At 38.8% G+C, this 17857-nt stretch overlaps 1 protein-coding gene across 2 annotated transcripts in view; it reads left to right on the top strand.

Moving 5' to 3' along the window:
* SLC1A1 (solute carrier family 1 member 1) overlaps positions 1-17857 on the top strand; it is a 59618-nt gene that overhangs the window by 29838 nt on the left and 11923 nt on the right. For both annotated transcript variants that reach the window (XM_056324727.1, XM_056324726.1), the window contains exons 3-8: positions 7608-7700; positions 9627-9741; positions 11999-12041; positions 13813-13920; positions 15072-15256; positions 17298-17405. In XM_056324727.1, the coding sequence (XP_056180702.1) occupies positions 7608-7700; positions 9627-9741; positions 11999-12041; positions 13813-13920; positions 15072-15256; positions 17298-17405 (652 nt within the window). The remainder of the gene's footprint in view (positions 1-7607; positions 7701-9626; positions 9742-11998; positions 12042-13812; positions 13921-15071; positions 15257-17297; positions 17406-17857) is intronic.

Raw genomic sequence — 17857 nt, 5'->3', positions numbered from 1 at the left:
ACTTGATTCACCTTCTCCTTCGGCAGTTTCTGTGACTTGTCACAGGGGACTCCATACAGCTGCCTTCCAGCTGCAGTGCTTTCCTACAATACGGCAGGACCCATCAGTAAACAAGGCATAGTGCTTCTCACATTCTGACAGTTCATTGTACAGCGGGGCTTCTTCAGCACATCACATCTTCCTCTGGTCACATCCCAAAATCTTTACCTTTCGGCCAGTCCATAATAATTTCCAAGATTCCTGGACGATTGGGATTTCCTGTTCAAGCTTGTTGCGTCATCAGTGTGACCCACTTACTCTGCATAGTATCAGTTGTGTGTAAAGGAAACCCTCCCTTTAAACACCCAGCCCAGCACTGGTAACCGGCACACCAGGAAGAGCTGCACTTTGGTACCAATCACTTCTGAAGCAGCTCGAACCCCTTCATAAGCTGCCAGTATCTCTTTTTCAGCTGGAGTATAGCGGGTCTCTGGTCCTTTATACCCCTAACTCCAAAAGCCCAAGCGTCAACCTTGAGTCTCCCCTGGTGCTTTCTGCCAGAGGCTCCAGGTAGGGCCATTCTCCCTGGCTGCAGTGTTGAGCACACTCTTCACATCTTGCCCAGTCCAAGCTGGCCCAAAGGCTACTGCTTGAACTGACTCCCATTTAATTTGTCCAAAGGCTTGTCATTGCTCAGGACCACATTTGAAATTATTCTTCTTTCAGGTCACGTGGTAAAGAGGGCTTACAATCATAATGTATGGAATGAGCATTCTGCAAAAGCTGACTACACCTAAGAAAGCCCGAGTTTCTTTCTTATTAGTGAGTGGACGCATAGCTATTATTTTGTTGACCACATCCATTGGGATCTTATTATGTCCACCTTGCCGTTTTATTCCCAATTCAAATACTCCAGTACACTAATTCCAATTCAATACTTCCCATTCAGAAGGGTTTGGAGTATTTTCTCCCCTTTGTCAAAAACTTCTGCTGCTGCATTGCCCCATGATGTTATCAATGTCTTGCAGTTGTTGGGGAGCTTCACCCTGTTCCAGTGCAGCCTAGATAAGTCCACAGCAGGTGGTAGGGATGTGTTTCCACCCCTGGGGCAGTTGATTCCAGGTGTGTTGGACACCCCTCCAAGAAAAGGCCAACTGTGGCCTGCACTCTGCAGCCAAAGGGACTGAGAAAAATGCATTTGTGGTACTAGTGGTGGCGTACCACTTGGCTGCCTTTGATTCCAGTTCACATTGAATTTCTAGCATATCTGGTACAGCTACACTCAACAGTGACTCCATTCAGGCCATGACAGTCCACTGTTAGCCTCCCTTAGGCTTTCGCACTGGCCGTATGGGGCTGTTAAAGGGTGAACAGGTCCTGCTGGTCACTCCTTGGTGCTCTAGTCCGCAAATCAGCTTATGGATGGGAATCAAGGAGTCTCTGTTGGTATGCTGGTATTGCTGCCAGTGTACCGTGGTAGTAGCAGTTGGCACCTGTTGTTCTTAGACTTTCAGTAACCCCACCACAGAGGGGTCTTCTGAAAGACCAGGCAAAATAGACAGCTGCTTGATTTCCTCTGTTTCCAAGGCAGCTATACTGAAAGCCTATTTATACCCTTTCAGGTATCACCCTATAATAATCTGGATATCACCCTATAATTCATGGATCACACAGTTTCAGTTTCAACCAGGGTTGGTACCTGTAGTACAGAGCAAATGTTCTACCCCAGTAGATCTCTCAAGTGTTGGTAATTTTTCTGTGATGATAGCCACTGCAGTCAGTCCCTTGGCTATCCATGCTGTGCTGTATAAAAATGTAGTTCTATAATGGATTTTATTATGAGGTTCCCAAGTGCTGTTACCAGCATAAAATTTCTATTTTATGTGGGAAATATAAGTCATTCCACCAGGCAGGAACAAAATAGAAGGAGGAGCTAATGGGGTAATAACCTTTCAACATCTTTGAAGGTTTATTAATGCACATCTTTGAAGGAAACTGCTCTGCAAGTGGTTTCCTCTCCTGCACTCTGTTAAATAAAATCAAGATTAATATTAATGAGTACTTGTTTTTTTCACCTTACTTCATAGGTTGCTTCTCAGGAACTGCCATCAGTTCTGAAGTCTGTGTTAGAGGTCAGCTTCAGAGAAAGATAATATCCAGATGCAGAATAATTTCACATCACAGAGGTTTCGGTGTAATCTAGTAGCTTGATATTGCTATAAACAGACACAACTGGTTTCTTTATCTTTCATGTTTTGTTAACTGTTGTGATTTTGGATATTTCTACAACGTCTGTATAGGTTCAACACCTCTGTCTCCTGCTTAGCTCTTGGCCTCAGCAACACACAAAGACAACACAGTCTGCAGTTTAGTTACACAGGTGATGAGAGGTGTTTCCTTACAACTGGTTTGAAATTGCAGCTTGGCAATGTAGCTAATTGGCGGCACTTTCCACTGCTCCTGTATTAGGAGAGGAAGATAATAGAAATTCGCTGTTTTCCAAATAAATGCCTCAGACATAGTGAGTGTGAAGCACATTGCTCTGGGATTTGTTAAAAAGTCCACCATTCTTTACCTGATACAGAGAAATATAATTACACTGCTCCACAGCAGGTTCACTGGCACACTAGTGCAGGCTTCAAAAGATCCTAGCTGGATTTTTATTCAGTAAGAACCTGTGGGTATTTCAGATTTCAGGGTCCATTTGGGAGTGGTGGACAGGTTTTTTTGGTGCCTATGAATTTGTCTGAATTCAGTTCACCAGAGACTAATACCTGCAGAGTTTTTCGATCAGCTACTTGGTTTCTTTTACCTGAAATGTTATGTATTATTTATATTCCCAAAGATCTGAGTAACTGTTTTTGAAAACTAAAAGGGAATTACAGAAATCATTGAGAATCTTACTACACTTCCTAGGAAACGATAAGAAAGCTGTAGACCAACCTGGAAACAGTGAAAAGAAGTTGACACTGTTGGCAGTTGACTAAAGACACTCATATTTAATGGGAGTAGACGTGTCATTAGTGTCAGAAGAGAGGACAAAGAAAGAAAACTTGAGGACTGGTTTGTGTTCAGAATGTTCCAAAACAACCTTTCTAAGCAGCAAGGCAAAGAAAAACAAGTGTTTATCACAAAAAAGTTTAGAAAATCAATTTCCTGTATTTTCATGAAGCTTCAACCATGTCGATACCATTTAAACATATTTCAGTGATTTTTCAAGACTTCATTATAACTTTTCAAGCACATTCAAAATTATAGTTTTGTTTAGGAGCATTCTCCGTTCCCTTGTGACACCAAAACAGGAAAAAAAATAGGTTCTTGTCAGAGAGAAAATGAACAAGTGAATACTGGTATTTTACAAAGTGTATCCTTGTGTTACGCTTGTGTTAAGTCCATGAGAAACTGAAAGAATGATTCATGCTTTTGTTAGTGGCTACTGGTAAAAAATTCTGGAACACCATGTTTCATATTTAGGCTCGGTTTTGTTTAAATCAGACTCTTGGGTAAAGTAGCTTTATAGAACATCATTTCAGGGAAGCAGCTCTAAATATGCACAACAAAACGTGATTATGAATGACATTTTATAGGGACTTCAAAGGTTGCGGAAGGCTGATGGCACTTTGATGAAAGCACCTAACAGGACTCTTGTTTTGATGTACTTAACTAGGTAGATAGGGATGCTAAAGTATGAGTCAGCGAACGAGTCAGCGAACCTATGTGTCTAACCTTGGCAGCACAACATATTCCACATGCAAAAATCAGTAGTTGAATGGAAGGCAGGATTAAACCGGTTAATTGTAATCATTCAATTTTTCCACTTCTAATTTTTCGCAGGTTTCACAATATTGTCCTCCTTTCTGGTTATTTTTTAAAGAGGAAAGTCCTGGGAATCCTCTAGTAATAGAGAAAAAATAACAGCTGTAAAAAATAAATTAAATTGACAGGCTTCCTGGCAATACCAGCCAAAAGCTTCAAGTAAAAAAAGACCGTATGCAGAATAAAAAATAGTTATTGGAATGTGAGGAACAGCTGGATTATTTTTCCCCAGCATTTAAAGTGGAGTATCTATATATCTTACCCAAAAGTATGTGTCTTTCCTGTTCTGTTGAGGGTCCTGTTTCATCCTCATTCCTGTTGTGCTTTCATGCCTTCTAATACTCTGTCAAGCAAAATTATTAACATCAGTCTTGTTATTTATGCTCCCATCCTTTCCTCAAAAAAAAAAAAAAGAAAGAAAGAAAAAGAAAAAAAAAGTGTATATACAGTATTTCATTTTGATAGGATTTTAAGGTCCTGGGACATGAAAAAGATGTGAGAGACTTATTTCACTGATTGTTTCCTTTTTTATTCTTTTGCAAGTGTACATGTTGCAAATAAAAGAAAACTGGGCAAAAAGAGAAAAACAGTAAAAAGAGCTTTGAGTTGGAGACTGTAACATAGAAAACACAGAAACTAAATTGCAGAAGGCTGGGCAAGTGAACCCCAAATTTGGCTTCAGCTGTTAAAACCTTAACTCTGTTCTGCTAAAATAATATGGGCAAAGAGGTGATAGATAGATAAACAGATTTTACCACCAGTGGATTTCTTTTGTGATCATCTCCCTTAAGTCTTTTGTATCACAGCCACAGAACTGCATTCCATGCTTCAGTGGCTGTAGCTAAATTAGAACATGTCTTGTAGGAAAATTTAAGGAACAAATCTGAAATACTTCAGGTTTGAAATGCCCAGGTATGGAGAACTCATCATGCCTGTTTACATTCTGTACAGTAGACTACATTTACAGTTCTATCTGTTCAAACCTGTTTAAACAATTTAAAATGTGGGCATAGGCCGTGGGAGGGAAGAGCAAATAAAATGGTTATAAAAGTTGAGTGATAATCTACAATAGACACCCAAGATTAATTACACTGGGTTTGTGATCATATCTTTACTTGCAACACTGCAAGCTTTCCATTTTGAGTGGCATGTGTGTCATTATAGTTTGAGAAATAAGTTTTCTTATGAACTGAAATCAGTGTTAGTTATATGCTTTGTTTAATACATCTTACATTAACTCTTTCAGTTATGCCCAAAGAAATTATAAAGCCATGATATTATTTCAAAGGCAATTTAATTTTCAGTTGGCTTGAGAAGGTGACCAGTAGCTATCAATTACATTAGATTCTCAATTGCTCACTGGTTACAGTTAGATATATCTGGAGGGAAATTTGGTTTTATATATTGTGTTTTCCTACATGTAACAAGCTAACATGACCAAAATTAGCAGCATAAAGCACCCAGTGCAAAGCTGTGTCTGTGGCAGTTGTAGTGAATGCTACTTCGTTCTCTAAACAGAAGCATAATTCTGAACATAGTTTTGTTTCAGAGTACAGCAGTTTTCAAAACAAAAAAACCCTACACCTGTCATCCTCAGAGCGTGCTCATACTTACTCGCCATGTCTGACTGATTTGTGTGTTTTTATGGCTACTAGCAAAGTAGCACGAACATGATGGTGGACGCACAAGCTGGATTCTAGCACAGCTCACTCACTAGCAGGATCATTATACAGTTTAAAAAGGCAGGGGCAAATTTGTCCCTTAATTATACATCTGTAACTTCTGTGAGCATAAGAGTTTGCAAAGGGATTTCATTTGGAGCCAGAATAATGTTGTCACAGTGTCATACTAATTGTGGAATCTTTATAACAGTACTCCAGAGAAATAACCTTGCATGATTATTAGGCTCTTGGCTGAGTCAGCAAGACTGCCAGCAAAAAAAATCTTAAGGCAAGCTTTGTAAGGTACTCCATCCCATGAAAAGATTGTTATCCTACCTCCACTGTGTATGTAACCACTATCAACAGTCAATACAACGAGTTTTAGAATAAAATCCCATGTTTTCTAATTTTTATGAACTTTTCATTAAAATGGAACTGTGGCAATACCAGTTTGCTAAAACATTGTAAAGTCTTCTAAGTAAATACATCAGATGTAAAAGTTTCAACATTGACAGCCTTTGAAACCAGCTCTTCTATCGTCCACAGAATCCATTATTTATTACTATCCATTCTCAAGAGTTATCACTACCATAATTTCCACAGCTGAGCCCACAGCAATGCAAAAGACCTCTTTTCTACCTGGTTTTTCCCAGTTCCCAAGGTCAGAAGTAAAAAGGACAGCCCAGATTGTGTCCATTTTGTTGTTTGTGCTTGAAACAATATCATTAGTGCTGACAGCCTCCTGTGATAGCTGTGGTGTTGCTTTTTTCTGTGCACTGGTCTGTATTCCCTTGCCGTGTGAACAGTTCTTTTATTATCCTGATTTGCTTTAAAAGTGAGATAATCTTTACATCATTATTTCTGTATGTATATGTGGTTCTTCTGTGCTCAGTCTGATGATACACTGTCCCATGAAAGACCCCCAAATAATCAAATAGATGGTGAAATAAAATAACCTTCGTTCTCCCCTCCCAGTACTGTTTGCATTTTGAATAACAATTAACAGAACAAGTAAGGCATTATAGGAATGCTCTAGGCACAAGTTGTTACTGTTGTTAATATACCTTCTGAAAGAGACATCAGCTCACGGTTGAAGTGTGCTGGCTAAGATCCTTTTTGAGCTCAAAGATCAGTAAGTTACTATTGTGTCAGAAAGATCTTTTGATTTTTCTTCCTTAGCTTTAGGAACTTTTTTTTTTTTTCCTAAAAATTATGCCTATCAGGTTAAATATCCTCTTGGTATTTTTACTTTTCTGTACAAGGGAATCTGGCCAGTCTTTGATAATTTGACTCAATAAACATGAAGATATAAATGGATTACAAATGTATACTAAAGAGATAGTGGTGAATTATTAACTAGCATGGTTATAGACAGTCCAGTTTTACAATTACAATGTTCATTTTACCCTGGTTACTGAACTGTATGTGTACAGATGTAACTGTGAATCTTTTAAACAATTAAAAAATACTTCATGAGTGGTTTGGTGTAATATTGTTGCCACAAGTTAAGTTGACCTCATTATAACACCTGCCTCAGCACTTTCCCTACCTTCATTAACAAAAACTGCCCTCAATTCCTGGCAATGGCAGATACAGGCAAGAGTGGGAACAGCTCAGACTTCAGACAAGCTTTGGTCAAAAAAAAAACCAAAACCCAAAACACCTGTTAATGAAGGCAACCCCCCTCCACCCACCCAGGAATGAGCCTTAGGTGTCTGTACATGCCTTTGAGCAACCTGGGGTAACAACCTTGAGCAGCTTCCTTCCCATGGCTTTTAGTTTTAAAGCCAAAGTGTTACAGATCTGAAGAAAGTGAAGCTATTATTAAAGTGAATATGGAAATAAATTCTAACATACTTTCATAAACCAAAGAAGTCTAATTCATCACAAACATCAGGGAATGAGAAAAGTTAAATTTTCTTTTTCCTAGAAAAACCCTAGGAAACTGGATTTTTGCAAGGAAGCAGAAGCAAACATGTTGGTCTGCTATGGAGTTTTCAGAAGTGCAACTGGCAATTAAGTATTTTAAAATACCTTGATTAAGGAAAAAATTCCTGCATAGACATTAAAGACAATAAATGTCTCTACAAAAATAACAAGTTTCTTCTGAGGTTGTTTTATAGTGGTTTGTTTTTGTGGTTCTTTTTGCAGGTGTTGCTGCTTTGGATTCCAGCGTTTCTGGGAAGATTGGTTTGCGAGCAGTCATATATTATTTCTGCACTACAGTCATTGCTGTAATACTAGGTACTCTGTGATACTCTAACTTTTGAAACCATCAGCATCACTTAATTACAAGCATACAGCACTGTGACATTACTAATTTCACAAGACAGGATGGAGAGAAGAGACAGGAGTCATACCAAACCTCTTGACATACTTTTAGCCAAATACAGGGAGAAGTTAGTCCCTCTGTTCACAAGTTGGGCTGTATTCATATCCAGTATGAAGCCACAGGCAATTTCACCATACATTTCAGCTCAGGGAAGGTTAGGAGCTGTCTGCTTATGTGAACAGTGACCAGCAGCAGGAAAGCTGAATGAACATCAAAGGCCAGCCTTAACTACAAGGTGAATCTCCTCAATAGCAAATCGACAGGTTGTTACTTCTTCTCAGATGCGAGAATGTATGTGTCTCACCTGGAAGAATGACAGAAAATACTGCTTTCCTTGTAGTCTCATTTCCTTCCTGAGAGGGTTTTGTCCTCTCTGTCACTGCCTGGCTCCACTCCTGTCTCTCTGAAGTCCACATCTCTTCTTACATAAAGTTCATTCCCTACAAGCAGCCGTGAAATCTTCCATATTTGCTTAAACAAACATATTTAGCCTGCCTTCTTAAATAAGAAATAAAATTAAACCCTCTTCTGCCAACAGTCACATGTTTTGTGGCCTGTCTTTGTATTTTGTTGAGCCTAAGGGAATGCTGTGCCTAGATACCTACTAAAAAGAAATATGTATTTATTTGAAGGACAAAATGTACATCATACGTGGCCTACTTGTAAAGCAAAGCAGTATTTAAGAATAGAAAAAGAATCACATGCAGACATATAAGGCCAGATTAATTTCTAGAGGCTGCATCATAGAGAATAATATATCACTGCAGTTACACCGTTCAGGCTAGCCCATCAGTCTGTGAATTTTCTGTGAAAAGAGAGAGAAAAATTAATAAAGACTAACATTAATATGTATCTAGCTCAGTCTGTGAATTTTCTGTGAAAAGAGAGAGAAAAATTAATTTAGACTAACATTAATATGTATCTAGCTTAGAAATTGTCCCGAGCCCCCAAGTGGGGGATTAAACCAGACAATCTCCAGAGGTCCTTGCTATTCTAAATTATTCTATGATACTATGATATTACTTGTTTCATTGTGCAGGGTTACACAAATTCATTGCTGCTTTTATTCACAGCTGTCCTTAGAAAGCCTTGTTCCTGGCTGGTTGAAGGATCATCCAAATGCCTCTTTTTCCCTGCATTGAGATTTAGTAGTTTCATTTGCCTTAGGTTTGTTTGGACTTCGGAGATTAAAATTAAAAAAAAAATGTATATTTGGAAAGGTCTAGTATTTCATAGAATAGTAAAAATTCCTGAAATGAAGCTACTAAGTTAAATGGAAAATTTGTCACTGATTTCAGTATCCACAAGGTCAAAGCTAGTATTTCTTGCCCATAATTTTTTGTTTGTCTATTTCTGAAGCCCTTGTCTTTAACTTGATTGCTAACTAACTTTACCAAAACATCCTGTTGTACTTTGGGGTCACAGGACAATGCACTTGTATTCCTCTCTGAAAGCCGTTAACAAGAGCTGCATAAGGTAAAAGGTAAATAGCAATTCAAGTTATTATCATGCAAAAGTTGCAGAATGCTTCAGCTGAAACCCAGCTGAAGTAATTTACCCTCTTGGTGAGCAGTAGCGATTTATTACCATACATGCAAAAACAAAGCTAGATGCTCAAGTCCAGTGGCAAGACCACAAGTAGCTCCTGTGTTGGGGGAACCGGCACATTTAAGGACACCACCTGTAGACTTCTCTTTTATGAACAGCTCTACATGAGCACGCAGGGAAAACATTTGTTCAGTTTAGCTCATGAACAGTTTAGCTACACGGGATAGCTAAGGCAGGGCGCACCAATGCTTCTGCTTGCACTGTAAGCTCTTCTGGTTCTCCTTCTGCAGGGATTGTCTTAGTTGTGACCATTAAACCTGGAGTGCCTCAAACAGCAAATGAGATTGACAGGGTGGGCAGTACCCCAGAAGTCAGTACTGTTGATGCCATGCTGGATCTGATCAGGTGAGTTTTTCTTTTTTAGTTTCCATACCCTTGTTGCAAAAGTCCAAACAAATACAAATAAAGTTGTGATGTGTAATGCAATAAGAATGCTTTCTAATGTAGTTTGGATGAATAAGGAGAAAATAACAGATATTCCAACAGGTTAGGCATTTTAGAGTCTATTCAAAGCAGTTCATTAAAAAAATTTCTCTTTACGTGATAGACTTTGGTTAATAAACCAATGACAACAAAAATTCCCTCCTTTGAAAAAATTGATATGCAAGATTTACACATTATGAAGAAAGTATCCAGAAAAGATTGAATGGTTGGCAGGTTACTGACTGGCAGCTTCTGTGTCATCCAGCATTGACAGCCAGCTGAAATTGCAGTTTTGTGTTTCCCCTTCTCAAGGCAGGGTGCAGAGTAACAAGATGCAGTAGGCAAAGGTTTCTTAAGGCTGCCCAGTCAACAAGTTTGCTGCATCACTAGTATCTAACCAGGTATCATCACCTGGAAAATGATAGACACTTAAAACAGTTGCAAGAAAAGCCCTAGAAAAGCCCGAAGAAGACCTGAGCAGATTTTCAGAGTTAATGTGTTCAAGGAATAAGAAAAAAATTCACAAAAAAGAGCTGAATTACCAATAGTTGCTAAGTAGTTCCCTCAAAAATGTTTTCTCTGGATTATCTTATTTGTCCAGCTGCAGTTTGTTCTATATCACTATTCCTGCCCACTATTTTTTTTTTTTTTTTGCAGAAATTTTACTTAACCTATCATGTAAGAATCAATTGCCATTCATTTGGCTTTCCCAGCATTTTTAATTTCAGGAAATGTGACTGGCATTTGCAGACACAACTCCAGATACAGTCTTTGACATTGGTAAAATAGACACGTGGGTATACATTTATATATAGGTATATGTCCGCCTTGAAAAAAGTTACTGTCCTATTTAATAGCAAATGTCTGCTGTCATCTGGGGCTTCTCTGCCCCGGCACAGATCACGGCAGATGTCTTTAAGAATGACTCGGTTTCTCTGAGGTTTATATACAAGGTAGTTAAACCCAAAGCCCCATGTTAAACAATCCACAGCTCTTCCCAGCCTCTGCCCCCTCCTGCCTGTGCATGACCAGGATGGCAGCACCTTGGGTGGCTCATCTCATTCGTTATGGTCACTTGCCCAGGAATCAATAAGAGGAACTGCCATCAGCAGTATTATAAAACCTCATGCGGTCTGTTACCAGTAACTTCCACATAAATATTTCCACACAAATTCAACAGGGCTGATATAGTTCCATGCATTAAAAAGTCTTCCTATAGCAAGAAGTGGTGTGAACTGTAATTCAGAGTGGTCTAGGGTTTTGCTACAGTTACAGCTCAACTTCTTGTAAACAAGTTTAAGACTATGAATTAGGAGTTTGAGATCTGAAATACTTTTTAAAAGGAATTATAATTACTTTTTTGTATTAATCAGATTTAAGATCCAAATCCAGGAAGTCTTGTAAAGATTAAGGAAATTCCCAGGCTTGTACAAACTACTCTTGCCTTTGAAGGAATTTTGCTGTGAAAACTTGAAAAACAAAGTCAAGGGTTTGTGAAAGATCTGGAAGGAAGATAGAGACCTGCTTCAATATATAAACTACCTTTTTCCACACTGGACTGGGTAATCAATAAATACCTAATCAATGCTATTTTCTGCAATTGTTTGAAACCGGAATTGGCAGTTGGCACACAACTGGATTGCACTGATTCTGATCTAATTTCCTGATTTTTCAGTGTGCAGAAATGGTTCTTGACCCTGGAATGACATGTGGAAATCTTCCGTCAGCCAAGATTAATTTCTGGATTCAGAATTAGAACAGAGCACACCACATATCTGATTCTTCCAGCACAGTGTTTATATGAGGGGTTTTATTTTCTGCCTATATTTGACAAATCCTATAAAAACAGTGTGTCCTGTATTCCTCATGCAAATGATGAAGATGATACAGTAGAGAAAAAAAACACTGGGTTTAGTAGCTTACCAACAGAAATGTCCAATACTGAAAAATAAGCCAAAAAATCCAACTGTAGGAAAACAGTGAACTGGTCGTTAGGAGTCCTGAACTGTTAATTTCTTTGGGCTTTATATATGATGGTGCTAAATACACTGCTTTCTGGTTAAAGGGACACAGCCTGATCTGCTTTTCAAGCAGCAGATTTTATTGTTTTGTTTATATAAACAACTTGTTTTACTATGCTGTTTCAACTAATGTTGAAATGCTTATACCTTTTTAACAGGAACATGTTCCCAGAAAACCTTGTCCAGGCCTGTTTTCAACAGGTAAGTTTGAACATTGCTCTTTCCTACTGTAGTTTTTATTGCTTACTGCAAATTATTCTTGGTTTATGTCCCCAAAAACTATGTCAAGTAAAAATTATTTCTGAGAAGTCCAGGAGTATCTTAATCGCCCATAAAAAGACTTACTTTCAAGGCATCTTGGTTTCATTTCCGTTGTGATAAATGCTCTATTTTCAGCTATTAAGTCCTTGATCATCCTTTGCCAAAAGACACTGTTAGGAGCTGGGTGCAGAACCCAAGATGCATGTGAGAGGATTTTTACTTCTGGGATGGGTGTGAAGACCCTCAGTGTCTAATGAAGTCTGTGTAACTAGCCCTCACCCCGACATGTCTCACATCGGATGCCCATTGCCAGACCTGATAATGATCCATCTTAAGGAAAAGGCAGCCAGTTGGGTTTGTTTGAGACATCTTTTGGAGAAAGTGAGGTATGCAAGATGAAAGAGGAAACTACTGTCTATGTATCAGATTTACTTCAGATTCTGTCATCTTTATCTGTAAATATATCAATCGTTTTTTGTAATGCTCTCTGCTTCCCTTTTTAGTCTTGTCTAGCAGCTGCCTACCAGTTTATCTGAGGATTGTATGTGAGGTAGTTAACTTTTCCCAGGAAATTATGGTAACTGTCCTGCTGTGCACAGCACTGAATATATTTCCAGTTTATAAAACTTCTTCATATAGTTCTTCTTATATGTTAATTACTGTCACCTGACACTAAGGCGACAGATCATTTTAGGGTTCCTTTGCAGAATGATGAGGGCACTAAATTGTAGTTAGAATTAAAGCTTTATTTTCTTAACAGGATATTATGATTAGTATAACACAGAATTTATAACGAGAATAGCACAGGTTTTCTATAAACAGGGTCAGTGTAGTACAATATTGTAACAGCAGACTGGGTCAAATCTTAGTGCTTGGTTTACTGTATCAACATAGACTCAAAGAACATATAAAAGAATACAAATCCGTCATTCTGCAGAGGAAGCAGATGGCAGCAGAGGCATCCCTGGCCACTGGGAGGGTCCTGGGACTCTGTCCAGCAGCAGCTCCCGTCCAAGTTTCCCCTTAGGACTTGTAACAGCTTGGTTTTATAGACAGTGCTCTGGGTGCTGTTTTACTTCTCTGCTCAGTGGTGGGTGCCTGGCACCTTCAAGGCTGGTAAGGAGAGGACCAGCCTTGAGGCTGGTGGGAAGGGAAAGAAGAAAACTGGTTCATCTACTTGGAGCACAGGACCTTCAAGGCCTGATAATAAGGGGAAGGGGGACTAATAAAAGACCAGCTCGACCACAGAGAATGGCTTTGCCTTATATAATGGCATTAGTAACACTAACCACAGTACTAGAGATCTGGCTGTATCAGGTGCACCTGGCATCTGCTCTACAGACCTTTCCTGGAGTGGCTGTCAGCAATTTTGTCCAGAATGTTTGTCCCTGCAGAAAGTCCCCTTTCTATTGTCAGGCGCTGTATCTCATCCCCCAGAAGGCTGCACCAGGTCCACAGGGTACCCAAGAGCCTGGGGAGCAGAATTCATAGCATGTTATCTGTGAATCACTTGTTTGATCTACAGCATCCAAAGTACAAAACTGTGATGGCTCACATGAATTGGGAAATAATGTTTATCTATGTTTGCTACCCTCAAGTCAGATTGATTCCTTTTCCCATTATTTTTAATGGGTGAAGGGAATGCCTTTATTCATTCTTGACTTTCCTCATGTTTCTAAATAAGTTCTGTTTTTAAAAAAAACTTTTCCAGTATAAAACCAAACGTGAAAAGGTTGAAGCTACAACTGGCGTGGATAAAAATAGCACCACATTTACAGAAGAACCCATTACAACTGCTACGACAGCAGAGACTTCAGAGGTGTGACCTTTATTGTTTTATTCCTTTGTAATGTATGAAGTAGGGAGAAAGAGCAAAGAATAAATTTGGTTTAGTTGGTGTGGTTAGTGATTGGGAAAAGGAAGGAAATGGTACTTAGATTTTAGCAAGGGCACAAAACTTAATAAGTAAATGCTAGAGGATAGTATGAGGATCTTCTTCAATGGAAAGCAAGACAATGGAAGGCATTTTTAAATTAATAGTTTATTACTCTGCAAGAAAAAATGTAAAGAGACAGAACTGAAGAAGAGGTTTAAGAAACATCTGATTAGAAGTGTGGAAACCTGGGTGTTGATGGTTTATAAAACCTAGACTTACACTGGAGGAGATGGAGAAAGGAATTAAATAGAATATGAACACAGGCTATGAACAGTACCAAATCACTATGCATTTTATTATACTTCTTCCAAATTTCATCTCACAGTAATGAGAGCATGGGAACATGAGCTATATGAAAAGATAATAATTGAATTCTGAAGCAGGAGGTAACAAAGAATTGCACTCTTTCTTTCATATGTTCATACTGCACAAACACAGAGGAATGCGTGAATACCTACCTATGTAGGACTTTCATGTTATGTGCATCCAATTCTGCTATAAATTATGCAATTTCACTGGTTTCAGATGATCAATAGATTGTTAAACTTGGGGCAAAACTGGACACTATTGTCTCAGTTCTTATGCAACAAACTATTTCTCTTAAATCCAGACACAAACCCTCAAATTCCTCAGAAGTAACCGCAAGGATTCTACATCAGCTGTGGTTTTTTTCTCCATGGTAGGGATTAAATCTTGAGTGTATTGAAGGTATGACTGTGGATACCTAGACTTTGCCATACTTTGTGTTGTAAGTCTACAGAAAGGGCAACGTAAATTAAGAGGTGTTTTATCCACTGCTAGGGTTTGGTCACATCGTTGCATAACTTTAAAATACAAAGCTTGGAAAGATAATTTAGTTCTACCTTCGTTACTGAACTTGCCCATTTGGCACTGCCAGAAAGGGAATAGAGTGACTGCAGAAGAGTTCTGTGTCTTTTCAAAGAAAGATCTAAATATGTTTTAATTTTAGAACTCTTTAAATTCAATTTGATGTTTTCAGATAGTAACATTTTTCTCTTGAATCTGATCTATAGAACAAAACCCAAGAATACAAAATTGTGGGCATGTATTCTGATGGCATCAATGTGCTGGGGTTGATCGTCTTCTGTCTTGTTTTTGGAGTGGTTATTGGGAAAATGGGAGAGAAAGGACAAGTGCTGGTGGATTTTTTCAATGCACTGAACGAAGCTACAATGAGAATAGTTCAGATAATTATGTGGTAAGTCCAAGGACACACTGGCATTTGCTAACAACTTACTTAAGTGGGTTTTGTCATTGAAGAGGTAGGAGAAGACTGACACTTCATGTTTGTTTTTCTATAGTGCTTTACAGCAAACAACTTTAAAAGAAAGGCTGGTAAAAAGTTTCCTTTCTACAGAATTTGATCCTTTTGAGGAAACTGGAGATAGAGCTTCCACTTACTATATACTAAAGAAACAGTCCTATTGGTATACAAGAAACCCAAGTTTTTCAAACATTCTTGCTAGAGGTTTAGATCAAACCAGTACAGCTGCACTAGTGATTTCAGGACTGTAGAAGCATAACCACCCACATGCTGTTCTCAGTCTGGAACACTACTCGTTGATAGCCATTATGTTCCCCGGATAGCAGTCCTTGGAGCTAAGTTCCTTTGGAGATATAAACTAATATACAAGCCACAGCACAGAGCAAAATCCAAAGTGGTATGCAAAATACAACTTAACATCATTTACCTTCTGCTAACAGGTTTTGTGATAGAATATTCTTGCAATATTCTTTCACAATAGTCTCAGACGGGAAAAACAATTTAAAGTGTAATAACTCATCTGACAGTGGTTGGACTTCACGGCCATTCACAGAGCTTTTGTTCGTGCAGATCACAATTATGGGATCAGAGCTATAAACACACGCAATCCTTTCCAGAGTTTGATCCTACATGTCGTGTGCCTTATGCCATTTACTACAATACTTCCCTCACATCCGTATGTTTCACGTAAAGAGTAGCTTATTGGATCTGGCCCTTCCATGGATTTTTCTTCTGTCACAGCACACTGAGATGCCTGTAAAACAGCAAACCTGTCCAGGGTTTAGTTGCACACTGCTTGCTGCCTTTAAAAAAAGGTAAATCAGTTCTAAAACTTTTGTGCTAGGCAGCTGGTTCAGTCCCCAGCTGAGTTACAGCCCCATGAAACAGGCTGCCTCCCTGTGCAGCAAGTTACCACTAATGAGGCACAAGAGTCAGCACATGCTACAAATACAGGATCCTACTCAGCAGCTGACTGTCTGTTGTCTTGCATGTGCCTGAAGCTGTGGCTACAGGCTGCCTGGCTTTCTATAGATGGGGGATCCATTGTCTTGAATAAGGTGAAGTCTGATGCTGGCAGTGTTGGCATTAGTTCTGCTTTTGCCGAGTCCAGGGTTCCAGAGGAACTAGGAGTCCCTACTTTGCACAGGGACAAGGTACTGTTTTATTTGTGAGATAACACATGCACACTGTATTAATTTATACTTTTAAATGGATACATTTTACATATCCACAAATTTATAAATTAATTTATTATTACTCAAAGCTCTGAAGTGACAGCTTGTCTCTGTGACAGCCTGCTCTCTGGTACCAAAAGGAACGCAGCGCAGCTGGTGCTAGTATAAGTCCTGATTTTTGCCTTGAATTTTCTCTAGGCAGTAGCCCATGCAGCTATTCCTGTCTGTAAGGCATGGTCTTGTGTAAGTTTACCGGGGGATGGAGACCTCTCCATCAAGCAACACACTGATGACTGTATTATCCCAGCATACTAAAATCACTCTTTATTTTGTGCAGGTGACACATATATAGCCCCTAGTGCTGCAGGGCAGCAGCTGTAAGCACAAGAGACCTTCCCTATCTGTGTGTGATTGCTGAATGCAGATATTGGTCTCAGCCCTGCACACTTCCACCTCCAAGTAAGCTTATGGCTATGCATAAACATTTGGTGCAGTAGGGCAAAGCCCATGCCCCTTGCCAGCTTCTGTGTATTCTGTGATACCAGGTCATGCAGTAGTTCTTCAACTACACAAATTTACTCTGGTTTTCTAATTTTTTTTTTTATCACCTCTGTTGTAGTCTGCTGCAAGTGACTAAAATTTGTTGTATAATAGAATACATAAAAAGATATTCAGTTGTGTAATAGAATATTTAAAAATCTACATATTTTGTAAAGTTATACTGTATGAGATATTATTCTGTGTTGAGCACTCAGTATTTCTGAGAGTGCATTTTTAATCGCTTTATTTTTGCTTTCTAGGTATATGCCAGTTGGTATCGTGTTTTTAATTGCTGGGAAGATAATAGAAGTTGAGGACTGGGAAATCTTCCGTAAACTGGGTCTTTATATGGCTACAGTACTAAGTGGGTATGTTGTTTGTTAACAATGAAATAAATGTGTGCAGTTTTTAGAGCTCAGTTGATTACAACTCAATTAACCATAACATCCAGCGTCTTCTATGTCAGAGATAAAAATCCTTGTCAGTAAAAATTATGTGAGAATATTCTGAATGCACGTTTTGCTGAATGTATATTTTTTTTAAAAAAAGTCACTGCCTTGCATTCTGGGGGGAAAAAAAAACCCCCAAAGGCTGTTCTTGTATTCATTGTTTAGTTTTCTCAGCTTGGTACTGAAACAGATAATACCATTGTATTTTTGAGAGTAGTAATGCTTCTGTTAGATACTAGAAGTTGGAAAAGTGTGAAGTTGTGAATTATGGCATATTTGGGATTGTCAACCTATTGAATATACACTGGTATCTGGATTAAGTTGGGAGCCTCCATGGGACCTGTGGGGCAAGGTGTACCAGCATAGGCACA

Source organism: Falco biarmicus, chromosome Z (assembly GCF_023638135.1).
Source record: "Falco biarmicus isolate bFalBia1 chromosome Z, bFalBia1.pri, whole genome shotgun sequence".
In the NCBI taxonomy this organism is placed as follows: Eukaryota; Metazoa; Chordata; class Aves; order Falconiformes; family Falconidae; genus Falco; species Falco biarmicus.
The sequence above is the reverse complement of the archived record's forward strand: the minus strand, read 5'-3'. Positions and strand labels throughout refer to the sequence as shown.